General features: G+C 36.5%; 1 protein-coding gene across 2 annotated transcripts in view; it reads left to right on the forward strand.

Annotated features, from left to right (window-relative positions):
* The window catches only part of LOC130433018 (uncharacterized), a 44815-nt gene extending 20530 nt beyond the window's left edge, over positions 1-24285 (forward strand). The window contains exons 2-3 of one of the 2 annotated variants that reach the window (XM_056762658.1): positions 17844-17946; positions 19350-24285. In XM_056762658.1, the coding sequence (XP_056618636.1) occupies positions 20915-22393 (1479 nt within the window). In that variant the 5' untranslated portion in view covers positions 17844-17946; positions 19350-20914 and the 3' untranslated portion in view covers positions 22394-24285. The remainder of the gene's footprint in view (positions 1-17843; positions 17947-19349) is intronic. The other variant, XM_056762666.1, reaches the window with a different exon arrangement.
* Positions 24286-24513: the final 228 nt, after the last annotated feature.

Raw genomic sequence — 24513 nt, forward strand, 5'->3', positions numbered from 1 at the left:
GTTTGTGAAAATCCGTAATCGCATAAGAGAGTGACAAGGTGGTTTTAATGAGATTTTAGTAGATACTTCCCTTTTTACTGACTTTTGACAAGGCTTACATAACCGAATGTTTCACACTTAATCATCAAAGCTATGATCAAATGAGGGTTGGTGTCTAACCTTTCACTCCTGTGGCTAAACCCTCTTCAAGCGACTGACCTGCTTAAGTGTAAACAGCTAGTTTCATTACTGCAGATAAGCCTGACTTCAGAATGGAGGACAGTGAAACAGTCACAAACATAAATTCAAACATTTGGGTACAACCATGAAAGATTGTCTTTCTTATATAATAAAGCACGCTCTCCAGCCCTCCAGAAATCCATTTTCTGTGAGCTGACACATCTCATCAGTCAAATGTGAAGTTTAAGAAGCAGGCAAAGTCAAGGCGCCCCGATCCTGATTTCATTTATTAAAGTAATGTTTGTATTATTAATGAGAAGTACATGGATTCTCATCATTATGTTGAGTTTAGGAGCCTGAGCATGCATTAAGGAACTGAACTGATGTTTTTAAATCAAATAAACCAAAACACATTACTAAATTATTTACTCTAGGAAACATGGCGCATTAGTGTGCTAAATGTTTACCGTCGACATTCAACCTGCAGGCATTCATTTGTTTATCTGTTCATTTTAATTAAAGGGTAGGAACAAAGTGCTCCTTTATAAGGTTTTATACACTTCACGAACATGCTGCATGTTAACACAGAAAGTAGTTTATTGCTCAAGCTCTTCCCATTCTGGATGTATAAGAGTTCTCTTCTTTACATTTCAAAGATTTAGAATATATAACATCCATGAGCTTTATAAAGCACACACATCTATCGTTTGAGTAATCCAAAAGGCCTTCTGCATGTAGGATAATTTGTCTAGGGGTGTCACACAATATACTGTACCGTTATTAACCATGGTATTAAAAAATTGTAAATTGTTAATTTAATATAATCTCTCTTTCTACTCCCTACAGTTGAATTATAAGTGTGATTTGTTGGCCGAAAAGGAGAAAGCACAAATAAAAGAAATGAAAGATTAGTGGCGAGATCTCGTGGCATTAGATGGGTCTGGGCTCGAAAATGCGACCATTTTAGTCGCATAAGCTCCCTAAACTTAACCTGACCTCACAATATATTTGGGAGCATTTTTTTAAGTGCTTTTTTGTTGTGGTGCGTCCTGTTTCCATAACTGTGCAAAAAAACCTCATAACTGCACAAAGTATGTGCGTGCTTGAGCTGTAGTGACCGCCCCGGCCATTCATAGACATCGCAATTTTCCATCCCGCGACGCTATCATTTTTCTATGTAACCATTGCTAGACGAATGGGTTTCAACGTTGTTTAAACCCCAAGTACTGTGTTGGTTAACCTATTGTTGGGTCAAAAATAAACCATTTTGCTTGGTTCACTTTACCCAACAGTTGGGTTGAAATAACCCCAATTTTTTCAAAAGTGTTCATAATAAAAGCAGCAGCTACGATAATACTGTTACCATGAGTTATTTTAGCCACTCTTACCGTAAAGTGGAAATTTGAAATCGTGACACCCTAATTTTGTTATGAGACATGAAACAACAATGTCATCACGACTATGTGACGTGTTTTCAACAGGCCTCCATATTTGAGTTTGGCACTAATGTTTCTTTATTTTGGTTGCAGTTTTGGAAAGCAAGTTCAAAATGTTAATCCTTTTTCACATATCTATTGTGTTGCACAAAAGACATTAACTCACTGGCATTGTGTGGTTTTGAAGCTGCAAAAAGCACATCTACCATTATTAAAGTACATCATTCAACATGTTTGGTCCTATATATGGACAGTGATGGATATTTTTGTTCGAAAAAAACTTTGTTTTCAGCTGAAAGGAAGTCTTGAGCATTTAGAATGACGTGAGTTTGAATAAATAATTCGACAATTTTCATGTATTAACCTCAAATTTTTCATGGGTGACCATTCTGTCTTGGTCACGATCATCCCCGGTCCGACTTGTTTCAGCTGGACACAGCAGGACAGCTTTCAAAAACAAGCATTTCACCGCAATCCCACCAACGATTGTCATAAATAAACAGTTTTTTCTCCCTCAGTCCAGGTGTTTGTAAACCTTTAATCAATTTGAAAGACCTAAATATGCTTTACAGCGGTTGGACAGGTCTGGCTAGATCAATCATTCTTTAAACCTCATTGGTCAGCAGAGTAAATGCGTGCAGGCTCATAGATTTGTTTCTCTGTGTCCGCCTGTTCTTGCATCACAAGTCGTTTTTTCTCCTTATTGACTCAGACGCGCTGATGCAACATCAATCTCGGACGGTTCCTTATTGCTGACTTTGTGAAAAAGCTCTCAGCGATGTGGAGGAGGACAGGAGAAAGAAAGGGAGAAAAAGCGTTTTGAACTTTCCATCGATATGTGTAGAACTTTAAAAGAACAGAGGCGCCGCTTAAGCCCACATATCTGGAGCGAAGGACCTCGCTTACATTCTGATGGAGCGTCACGGCCGAGGAGTTTTCTCTATGTGTGCGTTTTAATGCATTCATGCATGACTCACAGTAGCGGTTTGTTCATGGTTCAAGTGGAAGGATCAGAAAAATGACACCTGTTCAGAGCAATTTCAGAGGAAGGATCATTAAAATGAAGTGCGGGGGATTTTTTTAACCCAGTGTAGACGTTGTAATGTCTTGTTTCTTTTTCCATTTACTGAAAGTCAAAATTCTTTTTTATCTTCAAATGTTCGGTTGCTCTCTTTTTCCCATTTCATCCAGAATCCTTTGGTGCATTTTAAAAATTGTATATGCGTTGATGTGATGAAGACGTGAAAATCTAAGTGTGTGCGTGCATACGCAGAACTGATCATCTGAATGTGGACTTAACAGCGTTAGAGGAATTTGAATGCATTTGAGCAGCTTACTTTCTGGTCGCCCTCATGACAACTGTCATCATCGAAATGAGCAAACCACAATCCGCTGACCCCTGCACCGGCCCGGGTGTGCGTAACAGGATTTGCCGTTTGTTTCTCCAGTGGCACTCTTAGCCCAGGGGGTGGGGCAAGGGGAGTTGTTCACCCTGCCATCTGGTATACAATCAAAAAAAGAGCAATTGGATCAACTAGGAGCTGCCTATCAGTTTAAGAGCCTCCTTAACATGCCCCATAATAACCAATGATCTTTGGACATCCAGTTCAATACACCCGATGGTTTTAGTCATGTCCCTAATAATGGCATTGTGGTACTGTTATAGGCAGGTGTTGGAATATTCTTTTAAATTAAAATGTAAACGCTGTCTGAACGCTGGTGTTATTCACCATATAGGACATAATAAAAGCGTGATAATGTGTCTTTTAAAGGAAGTGGACGGGACACTTGCATTCGATTTACATACAAGTTGATGTTGCATCTACTAAGAGCATGTCAGCTTTTTGCTATCCTTATGGCTAACATATTGTACTAATAAAAAAATATTACGTGGGGGTTTTAAATGCTCCTTTCATCGGAAAATATAAATTGACTTGCCCTCATGTTCTCTGAAACTCGTATAACTTTGTTATTGATGTTGAACACATGAGTATTTTTCTCTTATTATGGCATTATTATGCTGGAATTGCTTTAACCTTCTTACTGTTATACAATAGGAGGCGCTGTTAGGCATATTCTAAAGAATGGATCCCAAAACAAGCAAATAAATTGAAGGAAATCTTTGTATTGATTGTTGTTGAATCCGATCTCTACAGTCTTTGACTTTGGCTTTTTGTTTGAAATGCTTTTTTATGAAACCCACATTCAATGATCAAAAAGATGAAGCTGTCCTTTTGATATTAATGCTAGCATGGTTATATATTTATACATCAAAATCGACATTTTGTGAGTAGGATCAAGAAGCTGGTGCTGGCTGGCATTTTTTATTCTCTTCAAGTATCCTAAAGAAACAGTCCAAGAAGATACTGTATCATTATAAATGATGTGTGTTCTGACGCTATATGATAGCTTGGTATGACGAAACAGTCATCATTCATAATAACTTCAGATCGTACAAAGCCTTTTTATGGGCATTGAGACATTCAGCCCTTCTAAAGACATGTCGCACCAGGTTTGACATCAGTGGTATTAAATTGGCTCTAATGCGCCTCATGACCTATTGCGATGCACCAACTTTGCCATTTTGAGATTTGAGAGCTGAGAGGCTATTTTCTGCAAATAATGACTTGATTTCCCCACTGTTCTTCATAAAAAAACATTGTACAGCTTCAGACGACTCTGAATATTTGTACGTCCTGAGACTGTTTTCGTTGGCGATGACTGACATATTGATTTTCCTACAGCATCAGAAACATTCGAGTTGAAATGAGCGTACACTGTTACTGCTTGTCATGACTCAGTCTTTCTGCCATTGATATTGCTTCTTCGGCGTGGACATGGTTTACTTAGTATTTTGTGAACATAAATATATCATTTCTATTCAGAAGGAGAAATTTCCGCTTACACAATGTGTTCTTAGGAGGTGTTTAGATCATGGACCGCTACGTTTCATTACTTAGGTTTCCCATGTGGTGTGATCCGTCAGTAAGGGGTCTGCTTTCACTGTTATGCTGGTGGCGTTCAGATCCATCTCACCAACATCTGTGAAATATAATTTCCACCCACTTCACTTACTGCATTTTTCTGTGATATTAAACAGAGAACAACTTTCTCATACTCAGTCCTAATAAAACTGATATAGTGTTTATTGGACCAAGAAAATCAGATGAGGCAGCGAGTCTATATTGAGCGAGTCCAACTCTTTCCAAACTGTACACTGTAAAAAACCCAGTTAAAAACAGACATCTTCTGGCAGCTGGGGTGTAGTAACTGTAAAGTTTCTAGTTAATTTGTAGTCTTTTTCTGTAATTTGATCGTTGTTCACCATGTAATAGTATCGTTACCTGTAAAAAAAATCATTTTACATCAAATAAATTTAAGAAATTACACAAAGATCTGTAAAATATTTTTTTTACAGTGTACGTAATCTTTGTATTATTTAGACTAAGGCAGTTTTTTATCTCATCTCATTATTTTTTACGTCTATTCGGATAATATAACATATGCGTTTTTAAACTCAGGTTCAGTTCACTGAAATTCTGTAAAAAAATCTTAAAACATTGCAGTATTACAATATGTATTTTGTTTGATTTGTATAGCATTCATATTAGGTCTAATCCCCAGGGAATGGTCATACTGAAAAAACATATCTTGAATGCACTTTGGATAAAATAATCCGCCAGATACTAATGTATAAATCCATTGGTTATGTTGCCATTTAGATAATTAGGATCTACTTCTGAGAATGTGACTTAGCCGTCAGTGCCAAGTTAGTTTTGGACACGAGTATTGATGGTTTGAATTTGACCCAAAGGTTTGCATTTGTTATAGATATTGAATGGTGCGGGCAGTGCACAGTGCACAGTTTAACTCCGCATTCATGCATTGTAAAGGATCTTTAACATAATTATAACCTCGAAAAGGCCTTAATGCCAACAATAACTCGCCTATCACTAATTAGATTTACTGACAGTGATGTAACTACCCTATTAGCGCAAGATAACACTCTGTGCTACATCTTTTTTAAAGCCTAGTGCATCTATTGTTCTAGCTGTCCTGCTTCACAGCGTTTGAAATGTGAACACACACGCACACACACACAGTAGGAGACACATTTCTATATTTTTCTCCAATAGTATTTGCCTTTATTTAGCTTTACTTTCCTTTTAAAATTGTATTTAGGTCAGACTCCAAAGAGAAATGGGAGTCAGACAATCCAAAGAGAAATCACACACAACACACACACCAACACACGGAAATCCTGGGTCTGAAACAGAATATTAATTCTGTTCTTTAACCTTGCTATTTGTTTATTTTTTACAAAGTGATTGTTGTTGTTCTTTGTTTCATTCACCAGTTAGAGGAGTGAGTATCACAGTGCTACAGTAATTCATATCAATGGGAACTGGAAAATACACTCAGTTTGTAACAACAAACATCGGTAATGAGACTGATTCCTTACATACGTCTTCAATGAACATCGCAACATACGTGTCACCATAGTAATTTATTAGCACTGATCTGGACCTTCTGCAACTAACATTTCATGATTTACTGCAGCTATAAAGACCGATGAAATCTTTCTGCTGTAAGCCATCTGGTCTCGAGTTAACTGACACATCTCGATTGCTAAAGTTTCAGATGCAAGAATGATGGTGGCAACGGTTAACCAACAAAGATTGTGCTGTGTGATCTGTACATTGTAATAAGTTCTGTCAATCAATAAAAAAAAAAATCTGATTAATCTGATTTTCTGTAATTAATCACGATTAATCGGACATAACATTGATGTTTTAAAATATAGTTTTACAATACAATAATTTTACATCTAATCTTCAAATTAATGTAGAAACAACAGATTTATTTAATAGCATTATTTTATGAATGAAAGCCACCATTCTGATATTACTGATGTCTCTATTAAATTGATTATTTTGTATTTATTTTAACATTAATTATAGCCATTCAAAAGTGTAATTGAGAGCTGTCATGTCTAACAGGTAGGAAATACACAGAAATTTAGTAGAAGTTCTCAAACACGAATACAGTCTTTAATGGAAAATTCTAAATTAAATACAGAAGCGTTTAGCAGCCTTTAGCCCGTGAATGTGTGCACCAGACTGGACCTGCGTCCCACAGAAGCTGTCTATCTTCCCTGAAAACTGTATTTAGATAAATACGTTTCCAAAAGGCTCAGTTCCTTTGATAAGATGTTTCTTGAATAAGATGTTTATGAATATCATCACTTATGTGAAACATTAAACACTGAAAAAATGTGTTGGAACGTACGTTGGTTCCACAATATTTAATTATTATTATTTTTTTAAATCTAGTGGAACCGATGTGCATGATTAAATGGAGTAACAAACCTTTTATTTCAGTGAAGAATCACCATTATTATGGATAATGTTACTGTTTTATGACAATCACTAATATTTCTTAATTTCTTTTCTTATCTGAACAGGTTTAAATTAATCTAATTAATCTAGATTTTAAATAGGCTTTATAGTAGTGTGTATTGCATTAATAGATTTATTATTAAAATAATAAAGTAAATAGATTGAATGGTATTAAGTTCTTCAGTAAACAAAGACATTTTGTTGCTCTTACAATGGGAATGCTGTAACAGAAACTAGATAATAATAAATAATATTGATTTTTTTTGACATTTGGTTTATTGTGATGTCCCAAAATCGTAACATTCTTGAGTACGATTCTGGAAACTGTTGACTGATTTTTACATTGTGTAATTAATTTGGAAATAATTCTTAAAAAACCAAATATTTGTTTTTATTATTCTAGTTTGTCTTTATGATCATTTTGTTGTTCTATTTGATGTCAGCTTTATTTTTCCACTATTCAATATATTAATAGTGAAATAACATTTAGACTTTCATGGCATGCAATGCCTTTACCAAATCCTGCTGTGTGCTGATTTTATATAATTTTACTTTCCTTTCATTTCCATTGACTCAAAATTACACCAATTTCAGCAACATTTTTAAAGGGTCTGTATTAACGGTTCTTGATTTGGTTAACCATAGCTGTTAGTTCTCCATAGCTCCAATTCTCCATTAGTCAAGTACCTCTAGTTTGGTGAATTGTAAATGAGCACTCCATAGATTACCTTTAACTACCGGTTTCTTTTCCTACCATTCTGATTGGTCTCAATTAATAATTAAAGCATTAGATTACAACTGACTGCAGTTGCAAGACTTTTCTCAAGGTGTTGACCTTTATATTATACATACATACATGCATGACTGACTCGGCAATGAAATATTATAAATAGCTCTATTCAATGTCGTAGCTGTGCTCTGGTAAACCTTATGAAAGCTTTTTACAAAGTTAATTAAAAAAAATCCTAGCAAGCACCTAAAAATAAAGCAAACTATTATAATCATGTACTTTTCCATTGGTAGAGGAGCTCGGCTTCAATGTCTCACACATGCATCGACCTTTAGTGAAGTTTTAAATGGGTCATATGGCGTGAATTTTTGTTTTTTTTGCGTCATCAGTTGCCCATGCATGTATTAGACTCGTGAAATTGCAAATAAATTATGTGTGGGAACATAATATGCATTTTATCTAAAAGTGAATACTCACTCAGTTTGTCGTATGATTCACTCAGACACCCCAAATGTATACGCAAGTAAAGTGGGCGTACCTGACAGTACAATTGCTTTTGAACCTGATGTTCCAAATATGGTAAGAGGCGTTACATTTTCGTCACATGCTTGCAGTTTTCGACCAATCATAACGCACTGTTTATCTTGCCAATCATGGCTAATAAGCAGATACAAACATGCACGTTATGTGGAGTTTTTGAACCTTTAACCGTGTATACACATTTTATCACATCTAAAACAAACAGTAATATTTGTTTTAGCCGTGTCATATGACCCCTTTATATAGTCCTGGGTTGTTTGTATTCTATTAAATATTACGAGATGCACAAGTTTCCTCACTATCATGTCCCTATATAAGAGGTTGTCTATACTATTGTGTTTTCGTTTGAAAAGCTAGCATTTTTAAGCATTTACCAAACGCTGCCCATCCACACTGAAACGTCTGAATACACTTACATCCATGTACTGTGCATGAGGGAAACCTAAGACACATCAGCATGTGTCATTTCTGTCAGGCGTTTATTTACAGTTTCTGCCTTATTATGACGGGGCAATGTAGAGCAAAGACACAGTTTTTTTTAAATAGACAGCATTGAGGAAACAGAGATGTTGCTGCGGGTAACACAAGACAATAAAGCTGCGAAAGCAAAACTAAACTCGCGCTCTGCTGTCAAACAATACCTGCGAGTTATTAAACATTCCGTCTTCTAAAATGCAATCTGAAGTATGCATTAACTGAAAACAGTGCTGTCAAACAGGATAGCGGGCGAAACAACTGCGTCACATGTTGATAAACACGTCATTGTTTTTTTCTTACTACTCCGTTTTCCTCATCCACACTACAACGTGAAAACAGCATTTTCAAATGTATCCACTTTTGAGTGCGTTTTCGAAAAGCACTGAGAAAATGCTGTCTCAGTGTGGACCAAATACCAAAACGGAGAGAAAAAGAATTTAATTATTTGTGGACTGCAGACCGTGTAAAAGAATTAGGTGTTGACTGTCTTGAGATTTTTTTGTAAGAGATGAATATGTGCATATGATCATTTATTACAGCAGTATTACAGCACTTTCTATTTAAGCAAATACTATCACTAATTTCTGCCGTAGACCCCAGTGTGAAATGATTTAACGGATTTCAATCTAAGAGATTAAAGAGGTCACACTCACACACAAATTATAATGAACATGTACTGTATATGTGTGTATGTGATGTTTAAATCGTCCTCGGAGATGTAAGGCATAGATTATGTCTCCTCCATAAGGCTTTTAGCGTTTTATGTTCATTCAGCTGACGGAGAGCTGTGATTAGAATGAGGAATCTGTTCGCTTCTCCAGCTTTGATCCCGTTGTCCATGTCAAAGCATCTGTTTGCCTCGAAACATATTGCCTGACTGGATTTTCTCCAGGACCTCACACATACTGCTCAGGATTTGGATTAGGCTCACATTCTGTTGAGATTGTCTCGTCCGGTGGATAACTGGGTTCTAACTGTGCCACCATCACAGTAGTCTGATTCTAATGGGTTGTCAGGGAGACACCAAAAGAGCCATTTTGTGGAACTAATGGCAGATAGTGTAGTTTGATAATATTTGATATTGTGTTATTGGAGTTTGTGTTCATGCTCCTATGAAATCTAATAGCACTACTGCGCATCCTAATACAAGACTAAATTGAAACTAGGCTGCCGTTCTCTCGCTCTCTCTGTTTTTGCAGTCTTTCTCTTTAAATCCAGGTGGGCTATGTCACAGTCTTTTTAAAAGGTGGCTTTCAAATCGCTCATTTCTATTCACACCTGGGAGTTGTGTAGCAGACAGGAAGAGACATATTGACATTATGGAAATCTCTTACTAATGTAGTTTGAATTTCCACCCACACAAGAGACCGTTACATAAATATATTGAAACATTGATGAGCAACTCAAGTTCAGTAAGACTCTATTTGATATACATTCCCCCAATATGTTTTTTCATGCATTGGAGGGATACATTTTTACAAAAATAGATCTTTGTTTTTTGATAAATTGTTTAATAATGATGCAAAGAGTATTGAAAACAGGAAGCGCATTAGACCAGAGCGGCAGCTCTTAAAGGGGCCGCTATCTTAAATGTGCTGCTGTGACTCCTGTCACTAATGTTTATCAAAGAACAAAGGAGAATAAGAAATCCATGTGATTTCGTAGATTTAATGAGGATTCTTCTGTATTTCATGTATTTAGCAGTAAAAATTGAAAGTGTGTAGTGTTTGAGAACTTACTTTTTGTTAGACAGATAGGAAGGACTTATTATAATGGGTTTGATTAGAAGAAAAAATATAAACAAGACATCAGTTTAAAAGCCATGAATATTAGAATGTTGTCTTTCATTCACAAAATGATGCTGTTAAAGAAATGTGTTGTTTCTGCATTAATTTGGATATATATGTTTTGGAAATAGTATGTTTAAAAACATAATAGCTTTGTGTGATTAGATTTTAAAATCGATTGACATCGCTTAAATAAACATGTTAAATAAAATAAATAGTGTAGTTTAACTTCACTATACGTGTGCGATTAATCACAGTTAAGCACATGAACTGGGTACGATTAATCGCAATTAATCACGATTAAAATCTTTAATCCATTGACATCCCAAGTATTAAAATGTTATTTAAAAATAGCAAACACACTTCACTTTGATATGCTTCTTTTCCTGATCCAACAGAAACTTTTAGTTAAAATATGCTTTTCTAAATAAAGGTTCATTTATTTAAAAACTTTTGGTCATTACAACCAAAATATTTTCTCACTAACAAAGTAAAGGAAGTGTCATTCAAACTAATTTAGGAATTTGACCCTGTCAAACATTTAATGTAAAATATAAAAATGATATAGATATAAGATGAATTTTATAAAGTTGGAACAGACACTGTCTTTCATTTATTTTGGTGCTGTCGTATACAGAACAGTTTTGTAAAGATATAAACACATTTATCAATGAGAACATTTCAAAAGGTATATCCATATCTTTTAAGGATATTATTTTATCGGATTCTTCTGCGGACAATGTTTGTTTTATTGTAATTTTTTTTCTTTGTAATTGTACGTATTTACATTTAAAATACGGACCTCCATTTGGTAGAAAATGACCAGGGCCAGTATTCATGAAAAATCTTATCTAAGAAAAGTTTCCCCTCAGAATTAAGAAAATAGTAATTCATAAAATCTTAACCTTTAAAAGAGCTCTTAAGGTCCAAAATGTAAGGAGTAGCGAGGAGGACTTTTAAGAGACTTAAGAGTTTCTTTAGCAGCAAAGAAAATGTATGAAACATGAAAAGTGAGAAGAAATGTGGAAGTTGTAAAAGCGCTTTTAAATTAAATTACATTAAATTAAATTGAATGACAGTGAGTTAATAAGACACAACACAGTAGATCATGTCAGCTTCATGTTTGTGATTCTATTAGAGATACGCTAACATCTCCAAGACAGCGCAGAAATGCTATTGAGGCAGAAATAGAAGTATTCACTACATTAACATATTTAGCTACTGGAGAAATGCAGCTATGCAGCAGAGATGATTTGTGTCTGTCACAATCTGATCACACAAGCAAGGCATAAACTTATTGTGTCACTACTCATTTTCTATCAAATATGTTGACATGAACAGCATGGTAAATAAAAAAAACGAATATATGTTTGTGTGTGGTAAAACAGAAAAAAATACATTTGAGTTCACAATTTCATTACATTACAGTTTCAAACAAATGACCCTACACTTAAAAGCGCTCTCCTTTGCTTCATGGGTAACCAACCAATCACAGTCTTCATAGACATAGCAACGGACTCAGCCCTGCCCGTTTTTTTATTGCTTAGTTGCTCTCATATTGATCCTGAATCACTTTTAACCTAAGACTCATACGTAGAAGATTTTAAGTTAAATTATCTTAGAGAATTCTTAGAAGCTTTAAGGGCCCAGACCTCTTGCAACTTTAATTGTTTGATTTCTGCCACACAGAAATTATGCATCATAGCTTTAAAAAGTGCTTTTTTTAAATCGCTCTACTCAGAAATGTACATGGGCATGATTTATTTATATTTTTACTATTGCACATTACTTGAACTCCCCTCACAAGTCATTTTTAATGTTTCACTGCAGTTGTAAGGGAATTTAAAACAATGTATATAATTTAGTCAAACCCCTAGCAATACAGACACTTTAATCCAAAGGGATTGACAGTACATTTTTAAATATTGTACAATTTAGAAATACTCTCTTGTATATATGCTTGGTTGTATATATGCTCGGTTGTAAAAATTGAAAAGTCCCAACATTTGGTTTAAATATATCTGGCAAATTACCATATTTGACCCAAACATGTGCTAAAACAAGCCAGCATAGGATATTTTTAACCCCTGATAAAAAAATAAAAAAATAATCGAACCCACAACCATTGTGCTGTTGATGCAGTTCTCTACTATTGCAGCTACTGGAACACTGCCACACACATAGGCCTACATTTCATAATTTTTTAGTGGTAGGTCTCAGGTTGTGCTCTGGTCTAATTTAAATGATTGAATAAAACATTAATCAGATATTAAAATGGGTTTTGTGCAGCATCTTCTTTAGCACCGTTGCAAGATAATGTCATCACCATATTCATTGACCATGACTAATGAGAACATCTCAGAGTATGTGTGTGTAATCTATGATGGATTACTAACATTTATGTCATCTGTACTCAATCCAACAACAGTACATTACGAAACAGACCCTATCCTACAGTCATGGCCAAAAGTATTGGCTGTTACATGAATGCTGTGTTTGGAAAAGTATCTTCTTAAGATGTTGTGGTGTTCATTCACATTGTTTATAGATTATTATGCAAAATGATCAGATTCTTTTTTAAATAATTGCAAAAAAAGGAAGATGTCCCCCAAATGTCAATCCCATTTAGCGAACCTGTGGTCAATCCTTAAAAAGCGAGTGGGTAAACAGAAGCCCACAAATTGTGATCAACTCACACCAGTAGACTGGCCAATACTAACCACCAGCATAGATTCGGCTACACAAGGAGATGTTGTTGTTGTGTTGTTTAGTGCCACAATCAACAGAATACGGTATCCAATTTGATATTTTAATACTACATAGGGAACAAGTTAAGTTATTTTCCAGCATTAGCTCATATTTAAGCTAACTTTGTTTACAGTTAGCGAGCGACCGGAGACTAAACATAAAGGAAACTGTTTGCCGTTGCTATTTCTGCTGTTTCATAAATGCATAAGTAGAATTTGGGAGGGAAAACAGTTAGTAGGTTCATGGTATGTGTTAAGTAGTGGCATTTGGTACTGTTTGCCACTTTGAGTACAAATAAGCATCTAAAGATGTACACGCTTTCAGTTTATCTGGTATGTGTGGATGTCAGACCACTTAACTCGTATGGAAGGTAATCCTGACAGTTCGTTCATCTAATGAGTGAGTGTATACAGGTTGGCCAATTTGGTTCCTTCTGTTAAAGTTCACATTTTCAACAACAGTCACAGTCCCAGGCAGCTACTGACCGTACACATTCAAATTTAATTTGATTTTCTCCCATCATTGTATCAAAAACAAGCTATCAAAACATGCTCGCTAGCGTTAGTAAAGCGGGCAGGGAAATCTTCAACTGCCTCCATCTATGCTCCGCCCACATAATCGTGCCACAATGTTTACTAACAAAAAAGGGGACTGTAAGGCAAGAAACGTTTGCCATGTGTCAGAATTTGGCCCAGAAGGGAATATTCAGCATGTCAGAATGAATTACAGATGTTGCGAAAAACAAGGCTAAGCACTGTAAATATTGACTCGCTCCATGTATTATGTTTTAGTACAGTGGTTCTCAACTCTGGCCCACAAGATCCATTTTCCTGCCGAGTTTAGCCCCAACTCTGATATAAAACACCTGAACAAGTTAATCAGTGTCTTTAGGAATACATGCTTTTTACTTAATGCTGTGCTGTACAATTCTATCAGCGTATGAGATTTAAGTGACGCGATAGCTATTCAAGTGCAGATTGCTCTGTACGCATTTGAATCGCTCTCGCTTTGGGCTAAACTCGGCAGGAAAGTGGATCTCGTGGGCCAGAGTTGAGAACCACTGTTTTAGTAAATAAACGCCTTTTAAAACTGTGCTATGCTAACTCAAAGGCCGGGTGGGTGATCCTGTCCGGAAACATTTTTTGTCATGTTGGCTGGAAATCTCTTTACATCCTGATAGCAATCAAGAAGTATAGTGGTCAAATAATATTTATGTATCGTCTTTGAAAGGAGTAGGCCGAAAAACATTCTCCCAATCAAAATGTTCAGGCCGAACGCTATTACAGGTCATGTGTACTTTTTCAAGCAACTTAAATATAGACGGGTGCAATCGCGGTGCAATATGCTCTTCAGCCGCGACTAATAGTTCAAATACAGACGCGCAGCAATCAAGTTTAAATAGAGAGTGACGTCATTCGTTACGTGGATTTACGAAATAAATTCATGTGTTTGGAGGAGGCGTGGCTTTGAACGGCAAATCACATAGAGAGTCGGATTATAATTTCACTGCCAGCAGGTTTAAATTAGCACCTTTCCAAATCAACCAACCCACCTTTAAGATATCAAGTATACCATAGAAACACGTTGAAAAATGATCTACAAAATACACAAAGCAGCAAACTTTGCAAAGCACAAAATTTATGTCACTGCCAATGTTCTTGGCCATGACTGTACACGTAAAAGTGTTGTAGGCAGCATAGATGTGGTTCTGTAACAATGCCTTTTCAAAAGGTCTTTGGATACATAGTTGCCCACCATAGAATGCATTGCTGTCAAACAGTAATATACTTTGTGATGAACTAAGTGGGGATCAAAGATTATATAGATTGAGGGAAATGTTGGTTCTCTAATTTTTTCCTCCATATTTATTTAAAAAAAAAACGCTGAATTAGTGTTGGCTGGAAACGGGGACTAGGTTTTGGAACAGAGCTTACAGGTATGCCATCTGTCACAAAAGCTCAGACAATGTTGTGTGCTGTATGTATGTGCTGTATAATATATATATGTATGTATTCATTTATTAACTGTGTTTGTAATAAATATTTAATGCTGTATATATGTACATGAAAGGTTAAACTCACTCCTGGTCCTCAAATATGACTGACTCTAAGCAGTCTAATATATGAAGCATCTTAACACAACAGCTTGATTATACACGGCCATTCATCTGTTCTTAGCAGTCTGTTCACTAGATTTGCCAGAGAGCCAAACAAGTGCCTTTACCCAAAAACAACACACATTATGCTAACAATAACTCACCTAAGGCTTCTCTGTAGCAAATAAATGCATCATTATTAGCATGCATATTGTCATAAGGATTTTTGCATTCAAAATGACTGAACTCTGGTGTATTAACATACCTCCAAGGATTCATAAAACTTTATGGTTTGAAAGATATTTTACACTAATTAACAAGTAAGAATTTTGATTACGCAAAGTTTTCTGAAGTTTTCAGTTAATTGCATCCATTTGTTTGTGCCTCAGCTCTTAGGCAATAACATACTTGATTCCTCATTTGCCATGGAAGCTGAAGCTGGATAACAACAAATCTGTTATGGTAAAGTGCCATTACAGTTACTGTGAAGGATTTCATAAACACACACATTAACAAACTCACAGTTCATGAATCACCAGGAATTTGTCTCTGTAGCGGATTTATCTCCTCCAAACACAAACAGCACAGCAGTGAGTCAGCTGCACTGTCTATATTGGCCTCTCTCACAGCTTTTAGCTTGTTTCTACCAAATAAGTTTTCTTTGAGTTATGGTTATACTATAGAGTAATTGCTTGCAAATTAATTTGTCATGTTTGTTCAACTGCTTAGACATAAGTGCATCATTATTTTATTGCAGAGAGATGCAAGTTTTTTACAAAATAAATTCCTGTAATTTTTCTTAAAAATGTATCAGTAACCTAATTCATATTAGTAGAAAAGTAACACAGTGTGATAATGTTAATATGTATTTTGTTTATTTTTCTGTTTTATTTCATTTTTTTCTATTGAAAAAAATGCAATATAAAAAACATAACTATGTCTTCAGAGGTTTATAAAGACCGTACATAATGAAGCGTTATGTTTTTATTACCTTAGAATGAGCTATTTCTGTCTACATACATCTACAGGTCCTTTTACATGAAACTGGCCATGTTATTTCTACAGTAAACTGACAAACTGCTATACAGACCACGTTTCGTAAATATCTCCTTCAGGTAAAGAAGGGAGACGTGACAACAGCCACCTTCGTGCCTCCAAAGGGGGGCTGGAGTGAGCCTTTGGTTACAATTTGCAACACTCACCATTTAATTTTATACACTGGACCTTTAAGTTGAATTGTTCTTAAATAGTTAATCAGGCACCTTTATTTCTTTAAAAAGACGTTTCAGAGTTTATCAAAACTTTTTGTTCATAACTCGTTCTGCCATTAAATTAGTAGAGTGCTAATTGCATGACCACACACATTAATACATCTACAGTTCGCCAATTTAGAGCTTTGAAGCTTAACCCACCCAATCACAATAAAGTGATAAGGCACAATTAGTGTAGAAAAAATCTTATATTACTTTTGGTACTGATAAGAAATTGGGAAAGTTTTTTTTCTGACCCATTCAGCCACATCTTCTACTGTAAACTTTGAATAACTTTATAAATAGACCTCAGGGGAAGGAATTAAATGATTACATTTTTGATACAACCTCTTTAGCTGTTGCAAAATCTTGGTTTGTGTTCCCCAGTGCGCTGGGCTATTTCTCTTTGAATTCATGATTGATTAGATGAACATTCGGGTGGACACCAAATGAGAACATGTGTCTCTCTCACTTCAGCACATGTGTTGGGCCTTAAAATGAGCAATTTATTGCTTAATGCTCAGCATTCAGTAAAAATACTTGAATGATCACGACAGGCAACACATAACTGCTTTGTTCTATAACCCAGTGTGCTGCCCACGAAGCTTACGTTTTTTTAAGATACCTTGTTTCGGTCAAAATAGTTGGGAGCATCACATGCTTTTATGCTGACAACACCAGAATGTGTAGTATTGGGGTTAGTTGTCCCTAAAATAAAAACTCTGTCACGATTAGGTTTTGAATGACATGTGATACACAGATTTTGAGAGAGAAAATGACTCTTAGAGAGCAATGACTCTGTGGTTTTGTGTCCATACAATGGAAGTCAAATGGGTCCCAAAGTGTTTGGTTGTTAAAATAAAAATATATTTTGCGTTCAACAGAAATAAAAAATAATTTAGCCTTGGAATGACCTGGAGGAATGAACGATGAAATATGTTTAGATGCATACCTTTACCGTGCAGTTTTATGTACATTGACATTAACATTATGCGTTTTTGTTTGAGATGACCAAAGTTAGTTTGTGCTTTTCACAAATACAGATCTACTTGTAGATATTAATAATACTGTATTTATATACAGTATAAACACATACATACATCTTTGTTGTACACCCAAGAAACAGGACAACAAAAAGTGAAAAAGCTCTCACTTCGATTTTCTGCACTGCATAAACTACTGGGTTAAAATCCTTCTCTTTTTTTTTGCTATGTCTCTTCAGACGCTTTGGCTGGATTGCTGTCACCGTCTACCATAAAATGTCGCTTTTCATGCTGGGATGGTTCTCTTGACTGAGCAGAGCAGCGAGACAACCTAAAAGAGAGGTATTAACCTGACAATACACACAGGCCAACCGAGGCCAAGACCTGGACTTGTCCCTTCCATTTGCCACCAGATCCACACACAGCATGCCAGTTACATGTCTCGTTCGCTCTGGGAAGACAACGCTTCAGAAATTGGACATAAGCGATCAATAACTGGCTGGCAGTCCTCCTCTTAGGGCCCAATTTGGATCTGAGACCCTAACCCACACGTCCCCTCGACAGCTTCTCCAATGCTTTCCCACAATGTATGACACACACGCTGACAAACTAACAGCATGAGACTGAATGACAGGCTCGCTGTCTGCAAATCCAGGCCAAACTAAGAAGCATGAAATGAAGATCAGTACAAGATAAGAACAGAGTGATGGGCTGAGATTTTTCAATCCAACTAAACCAATTAATTATCTACTGAATCACTATTTCTAAATGTAATGGAAGACGGTTGCGAGAAGCTTACTGGCTTAATTTTACATCTTTGTTTTTTTCATACCTTTCCACTTTCTTTTCTTTAAAATCATGCATTTATTTGGCTTTACTACCAAACAAACAGCACCAGACCTCCAAGCAAATAAGATGAGGTGAATCAGTGCCTAATCTTAGAAATGTGAACCAAGAAGTTAAGTTAGATTTATACTTTATTGTCATTGTTACAGGAAATTTGTCCTGGACTCAAAGCTGCAATTCAACACAATACTATATACAAAACACAATATACAATAAAAAAAAAATTATTCAAATGCAATGACAATTTGTTACATCTCAGTGTGTAAAATATTAATAGACACAGGTACGATTTCTTGCACCGAATACCTCTCTATAACGCTTGCCTGATGGCAGTATTTGATACATTGTAAATAAAACGTGGCTTGGATCACTTACTATAGTCTTTGCACTCTTAAAGTTGTTGTAATAATTGTTGTGTTCCCAGGGTCAGCCTTAATTCTTGAAAGAAAAAGCACCATACAGGTCAATGGAAGTTTATGAACTGCTTAATTTTAGGGCTGTTCAACAATTAATCGCGAATAATCTGGTGTTTACATAATATAGTCTGTGCACTGTACATATTCAATTTGTATTTATAAACACAGGCACATACACATAAATATTTATTTAAATGTCCAGTGTGTATTTTTTTACATTTACATTATGCATTTGGCAGACGCTTTTAACCATTTACATTGCATTATTCTATACATTTGTTTCTAAGTATGTGCAATCCCCTGGGATCGAACCCACGACCTTAAATTGTCAACGCAATGCTCTTACTACTGAGCTACAGGAAAGAGTGCCTATTGATGAAAATGCAATCTAATATACCTAACTATGTCTTCAGAGGTTTATAACGACCTTACATAAGAGTTTTATGTTCTTATTACATTAGAATGAGCTTTTTCTATCTACAGAAACCCCAATGGATTTTGTCATGTTGTCGGCACGGTTTCCGGTTCCTGATTGCATCGCTGCCGGCGGCTAGTTTGTATCCTCTGACACTTGCTTCACCTCACATTTGTTCTTGGTCTTATTATTAGTGTATTTTACTATCGTTACATATCACTGTCGTTGCCGAATTATTTATAACTTTATATTTTAAACCTATATTCATTGAAACGTAACGCCGCTAGCATATTAGCGTGTTAGCTTGCCTTCTGTTTACATTGTGGAATATCATCTCCCCCTATTTGTCTTGTGTGCTAACTGTTTCTCTTTTTAAGCGTATATACTAAGACTCATCAAGCAACCTTGGTAAGTTAGGATTGCACTTCATACCCGGTGAGTTATGGCTTCTATTCCTATTGTTGTTACTTGCACCTCATGTCATATGTTTAGTTTAGCCTTCTCTGTCAGCGGCGAGGGTTTTACATGTGATAAATGCAGGGAAGTAGTTAGGCTGACGGAGAAGATTTTAGAATTAGAGTCTCGCATCCAATCTTTATTTGAGGATAGTAAGAGTGTAAGAACCGTAGAAAACACTTCGGATGCGAGCAATGTTAGCGCACACAGCTCGGTTCCGGTTGAAAATCCCCTGCAGCTGGGAAACTTTGTGACGGTGAGACGGCATAGTCGCAGGACAAAACATCACTCAACCGTTCCGATTAAAGTCTCGAACAGGTTTGCCCCGCTCAGTGACGCACCGACTGAGAAACCTGCTGAAAGTGCCCTAGTGATCGGTGATTCTATTGTCCGGAACGTTAACATAGAGACACCAGCCACAATAGTCAAATGTTTACCGGGAGCCAGAGCGCCTGACATCAAGTCAAACTTAAATGTGCTGGCTAAGGCTAATCGTAAATACAGTAAGATTGTTATTCATGTCGGCACAAATGATGTTAGACTCCGTCAATCGGAGATCACTAAAGATAATATTAAAGAGGTGTGTGAGCTCGCAAAAACGATGTCAGACACTGTAATATTCTCTGGCCCCCTTACTGCTTACCGTGGTGATGAGATTTATAGCAGATTATCATCACTAAATGGCTGGTTGTCTGAGTGGTGCCTGCAGAATAATATAGATTTTATAAATAACTGGAAGAGTTTTGAGGGCAGACCTGACCTGTTGAAACGAGATGGTCTCCATCCCTCCTGGGATGGGGTTTCCCTCCTCTCTAGAAATTTGGCACACAGTCTTAATAATGCTAAAGTCTGACTACCTAGGGCCCAGGTCAGGAAGGAGACAGAATGGCTTAACCAACTGTCTGCTTGCCGTCTCGCGTTACAGAATACACAAAATATACAACATGTAATAATCCCTTCTTACAAACAACATAAAATAGAGACTGTGTCTGTCCCCCGGATTAGCAAACATAAGATATTGCGTAAACCTCTTGAAAGTAATTTAATAAACGTTAAACAAATCAAACATGAACAAAATACAGATAATCAGCTGTTACGACTCGGATTGCTTAATATTAGATCTCTCTCAAATAAAGCACTTTTTGTTAACGATTTGATAACCGATCATAAAATAGACATGCTTTGTTTGACAGAAACATGGCTAAAGCCAGATGATTTTATTACTCTAAATGAATCCGTTCCCCATGATTATTACTATAAACACGAGCCTCGTCTAAAATGTAGAGGGGGAGGTGTCGCTGCACTTTACAAGAATTCTTTTATTACCTCTCAGAAGTCTAATTTTAAGTACAGTTCTTTCGAAGTCATGGTACTTCACGTATCGACACCTAATACTAAGGACAAAACATTTTTAAAATTTATTCTAGCTATTGTATATAGGCCTCCAGGGCACCACACAGATTTTATTAAAGATTTTGGTGGGTTCTTATCAGAACTAGTACTGGCCGCAGATAGAGTCCTTGTCGTCGGTGACTTTAATATCCATGTAGACAATGATACAGATGCCTTGGGACTGGCTTTCAAAGACACTCTTAACTCCATGGGCGTTAGTCAACATGTGTCAGGACCCACTCACCTTCGTAATCATACTTTAGATTTAATACTTTCTTATGGTATAAATGTGGACGATGTTAAAATCGTTCAGCAGAGTGAAGATATTTCGGATCATTATCTGATATTATGTTTGCTTCAATGGCCTACGGCTGCAAATCAAACTCCTTGTTACAAATATGGTAGAACGATTACTTCAACTACCAAAGATGCGTTTCTCGATAATCTGCCTGAATTGTCTAAAATATCCAGCATGAGTAATAACGTTGACGATTTTGACACTACTATTGAAAATTTTAACTCTACTTTCTCGGAAATATTAGACACAGTTGCTCCTCTGCGTTTAAAGAAAATTAAAAATAGCAGCCCAACACCGTGGTATAATGAACACACTCAGACTCTAAAAAAAGCATCCCGTAAAATGGAGCGCAACTTTAAGAAAACGAATTTAGAGGTATTTCGTATAGCATGGAAGGATAGTACTCGAAATTACAGGAATGCAATAAAAACGTCTAGATCCGCCTACTTTTCAACACTAATAGAGGAAAACCATCACAACCCTAGGTTCTTATTTAACACCGTGGCTAAATTAACAAAAAATAAGTCGTCATCGACGTCAGATTCTGATTATCAGCATAACAGTGATGAATTTATGAACTACTTCACAAGTAAAATCCAAGATATAAGAGAAAAAATTATAACAATGCAACCTGTAGTGAAATCCGCTGAACAAACTAACTACAGCACCCCTAAGGAGAAATTGCAATTATTTTCTACAGTAGATCACGATGAACTGTCTAAAATCATTAAATCATCTAAATCATCAACATGCATGCTAGACCCTATACCTACAAAACTACTGAAAGAAATGCTCCCCGAAATTATAGATCCTCTTCTTAGTATTATTAACTCATCTCTGACATTAGGACATGTGCCTAAAGCATTTAAGGTGGCTGTTATAAGGCCTCTTTTAAAAAAAAACCAAACTCGACCCCAAAGAACTAGGGAATTACAGGCCTATATCGAATTTACCTTTTATATCTAAAGTTCTGGAAAAAGTAGTTTCAACTCAATTATGCTCCTTCCTCCAAAGGAATGACATTAATGATGAATTCCAGTCTGGATTTCGAGCATGTCACAGTACAGAGACTGCTTTGATCAGAGTTACAAATGATCTGCTTTTAGCGTCTGACCGTGGCTGTATTTCGTTATTGGTGCTGCTAGACCTCAGTGCTGCATTTGACACCATTGACCACAGCATACTTCTACATAGACTCGAAAATTACGTCGGCATTAACGGAATAGCATTGAAATGGTTTAAGTCTTATTTATCCGACCGTTTTCAATTTGTAGCAATAAACAATGAGGTGTCCCGCAAATCACAAGTCCAGTACGGTGTACCACAGGGCTCAGTCTTGGGACCCCTGCTCTTCGCATTATACATGCTACCTCTAGGAGATATAATAAAGCGACACGGAATTAGCTTTCACTGTTATGCTGATGATACTCAACTTTATATTTCCTCGATGCCTCATGAAACCCAGCAGTTTCATCGAATAAAGGATTGCATAGTTGACTTAAAAATGTGGATGAGTAACAATTTTTTACTACTAAACTCGGACAAAACAGAAGTGTTACTTACTGGACCGAAAACTGCTATGCGTAACAACCAAGAATACTGCTTAACGATTGACGGATGCTCCATAAAATCCTCGTCATCAGCTAAGAATCTTGGCGTTGTATTTGACAGTACTCTCTCATTTGAAAGCCATGTCGCAAACACCTGTAAAATTGCATTTTTCCATCTTAAGAATATATCTAAATTACGTCATATGCTGTCACTGTCAGATGCAGAGAAATTAATTCATGCATTCATGACATCAAGACTAGATTACTGTAATGCACTTCTAGGTGGTTGCCCTGCGGGCCTATTACAAAAACTGCAACTGGTTCAAAACGCGGCAGCTCGAGTTCTTACACGTACAAAAAAGTATGAGCATATAACCCCGGTTCTGTCAACCTTGCACTGGTTACCTATAAAGCATCGCATTAACTTTAAGATCTTGCTTATTACCTATAAAGCCCTACATGGTCTAGCGCCGCAGTATTTGAATGAACTTCTATTGTATTACAGACCACCACGTACATTACGTTCTAAGGGGTCCTGTCAGTTGGTAATACCTAGAATTTCAAAATCAAGTGCAGGTGGTAGATCCTTTTCTTATCTAGCGCCTAAACTTTGGAATATTCTTCCCTGCACGGTCCGGGAGGCAGACACACTCTGTCAGTTTAAATCTAGACTAAAGACTCATCTTTTTAATCTTGCATACACTACACCTCCATAATATTAATCCTCAGAGGATTTAGGCTGCATTATTTAGATCAACCGGAACCAGGAACACATCCAACAACAAATGATGTACTTGTTGCATCAAAGAGTGCAGAACACTACTCTACTCTCAGCCAGTCTTGTCTCTTTGTTCCAAGGTTACCGCAGGATGCAGTTCATGCCCAGACCTGATGGCAGAGCTGAGAATGGGAAGCGGTGACCTGACAAGTGCTAAGAGGATAGAGCTGGATAAAGGACGCGACAACTTTGTTTTTTTCTACAACATTTCAAATGCTATTAGATTGTTAATGATAATCTTTAATTTTTATATTTTTATTAAGCCTTGTTGTGCAAGCACTGATGAGCTTGTGCAGAGGCAGCAGCTTTTGCCAGAGGGGAACTGGAATCCCCTGGTTGGGCCTGGGTTCCCCTGAGGTTTTTTTTCTCGATGGGAGTTTTGGGTTCCTCACCACCGTTTGCATATTGTTTTGCACTATCTGCCTGGCCGGGGGGGCTGCTTTAGAATTCATACTTGTATTAAATGTGTCTCATGTACAGCTGCTTTGTAACAATGAAAATTGTAAAAAGCGCTATATAAATAAAGTTGAGTTGAGTTGAGTTGAGTTTTTACAGTAGCCCTAAACAGACAATCTGTTTCGGAAATACGTCATCCCCTTCTGGAAAGATGTGAAAATGTGACAACATCTTAGATGTAGCTGAGAGTCACTGTAGTGCTTCGAAAGGGAGCGGTGGAGTGAGCCATTGGTTACAATACGCAACTTCACCACTAGATGCTACTAAAATCTCCACATTGCTCCTTTAAGAAAAATATAACA

Source organism: Triplophysa dalaica, chromosome 2 (genome assembly GCF_015846415.1).
Source record: "Triplophysa dalaica isolate WHDGS20190420 chromosome 2, ASM1584641v1, whole genome shotgun sequence".
Classification (NCBI taxonomy): Eukaryota; Metazoa; Chordata; class Actinopteri; order Cypriniformes; family Nemacheilidae; genus Triplophysa; species Triplophysa dalaica.